Source organism: Dipodomys ordii, unplaced genomic scaffold, assembly GCF_000151885.1.
Source record: "Dipodomys ordii isolate 6190 unplaced genomic scaffold, Dord_2.0 Scaffold336, whole genome shotgun sequence".
Lineage (NCBI taxonomy): Eukaryota > Metazoa > Chordata > Mammalia > Rodentia > Heteromyidae > Dipodomys > Dipodomys ordii.
Window position 1 is genome coordinate 181,437 of NW_012267552.1, and position 1,747 is coordinate 183,183.

The 1,747-nt window shown below is 48.0% G+C and overlaps 1 protein-coding gene across 1 annotated transcript in view; it reads right to left on the reverse strand.

Annotated features, from left to right (window-relative positions):
- The window catches only part of LOC106001641, a 39,348-nt gene that overhangs the window by 1,945 nt on the left and 35,656 nt on the right, over positions 1–1,747 (reverse strand). Inside the window, exons 3-5 of the mRNA XM_013036679.1 lie at positions 1,665–1,712; positions 1,018–1,244; positions 175–725 (exon numbers count right to left, since the gene is read on the reverse strand). Coding sequence (XP_012892133.1) covers positions 175–725; positions 1,018–1,244; positions 1,665–1,712 — 826 coding nt within the window. The remainder of the gene's footprint in view (positions 1–174; positions 726–1,017; positions 1,245–1,664; positions 1,713–1,747) is intronic.

Below are 1,747 nucleotides of genomic sequence, written 5' to 3' on the forward strand. Positions count from 1 at the left end.
CATATATATTTAATAAATTTAGAAGAATAAAAAGAATGAACATTTTACAACAATCAGGACAAAAAGAAAAAGAGCGATATCCCCAGGGAGAGGGGAGGGAAGCTCTAAGTCTAGGTTGGCTTCTAAGTTGCCTTCAAACATAAATTCTGCCTCAGAATCCTCCAAGGGATATACCTCCTCATGAATGATTGGAGTTGCTCCTGCAATTGCAGGAGAGGCAGATTCTAATTTCTCTGTTGGAGATTGGTTCTGCTGCAGCAGGACTGATTTATCCAGATATATTTTGAGGACAGATTCACTTTCCTGAGCTGCATCTAACTTTGGGACCTCACTTATTGGTTCCCCTGAGCACAGACTGGGGACATTTTCCATCAGCCCCACGTGTGCTACTCCCTCCAGCATGCCAGGAGGAGTGCTGATTTGACCCTTTTTGAGCTGATCTGGGCTGCCTGTGAAAGTCAGAGGAAGACAATCACTATTACTTTCTTCTTTCTTTCGGGTCCCTACAAGTTCAGCTCTGTCACATGTGGGGTTCAGAACCATTGTCTTATCCACAGGACTCACAACCTTTTGGGGCCTCACTGCAAATGCATGCAACCCCTCTACATGCACATGCTTTGTGGAGTCCAGTGATGGCTCCAGATCTCCATCCAGCACCATCCTTGACATCACCGAGGGCTTCTTTCTTGGGAGGTCAGGAGAAGCTGCTCTATGGCGGCCAAAGCCTGAGAAAGAGAAATAGGTAAAGGAGTTTGACAGTGGTCTCTGGATGTTCAGGTGGAGTTCAATTTCCATGAGGCTCTAATGGAGGAAGCTGTACAAGTTCACTTTGGACTGAACACTGATGAGCAGGTAAGGTCTTTCCCAAGAGTGGCTAAGCGCAAGTGCTTTCACCAATAGAACCAACACTGCCTGGCAGAGAGTATCACAAAAAGACATTCTTACAACATGGGAGGGAATAAGGGCTCTCAGGCAATTAGGCTCATCCCTAGAGGCCCAGGCGCCATCCCTACTCACAAGCTCTGAGGTGACCACACAGGGACTTCTTCCTCTGTTTCTTGGTCTCATTCTTCCTGGTCTCCTCCAGGTCATCCAGATGAACGTGCAGATTGAGGACCAGATCTGAGGAGGGCATGTGGAGCATGGCATAGTGGGTCAGTTCTTTCACCGGGTGTCGGTTCTGGGGCTCTCGGAAATCTGCAGGGTAGCAGTCCATCCACATGGTGAAGATGGAACAAAGGCTGCTGTGGGCAGATTGGTGACAAGAAGAGTGAGTGCCTGCCCTCCCTATCCTGGGCCTCCCATAGCCCCTTTCTGCAAGGCTGCTATATGCACACTTGCATGTTGGGAACAGGAGGAGACTCCTGCAAGCAGGCTGATCTTCACCAGCCATGACTAGAAGCTTCTGAAAGATAATTCTCCAATATTCTCACTGTGATAGGTAACAAGAAGGAACTGATTTTGAACACACAACCCTCCCTGTCATCCCTGAGAGTCCACAACCACAACACAACTGTGTCCTCTACCACCCTGCCAATCCCAAGCCTCTGTCCCTAGTGCAAAGCACAAGTGATGTGCAAATGAGAAATCTGCACTTTGAATCAGAAGCCTCAAAGATTCCATTTTGCAAGAAGGGCCTTTTCTTTGTGCCACAGTCCACTTACTTCTTTACTTGTTCATCTTCCTCGAAGTTACGGCCCGGGAATCTGTACCTATGGGAGGACAGGAGGAAGTCACAACTCTTCTT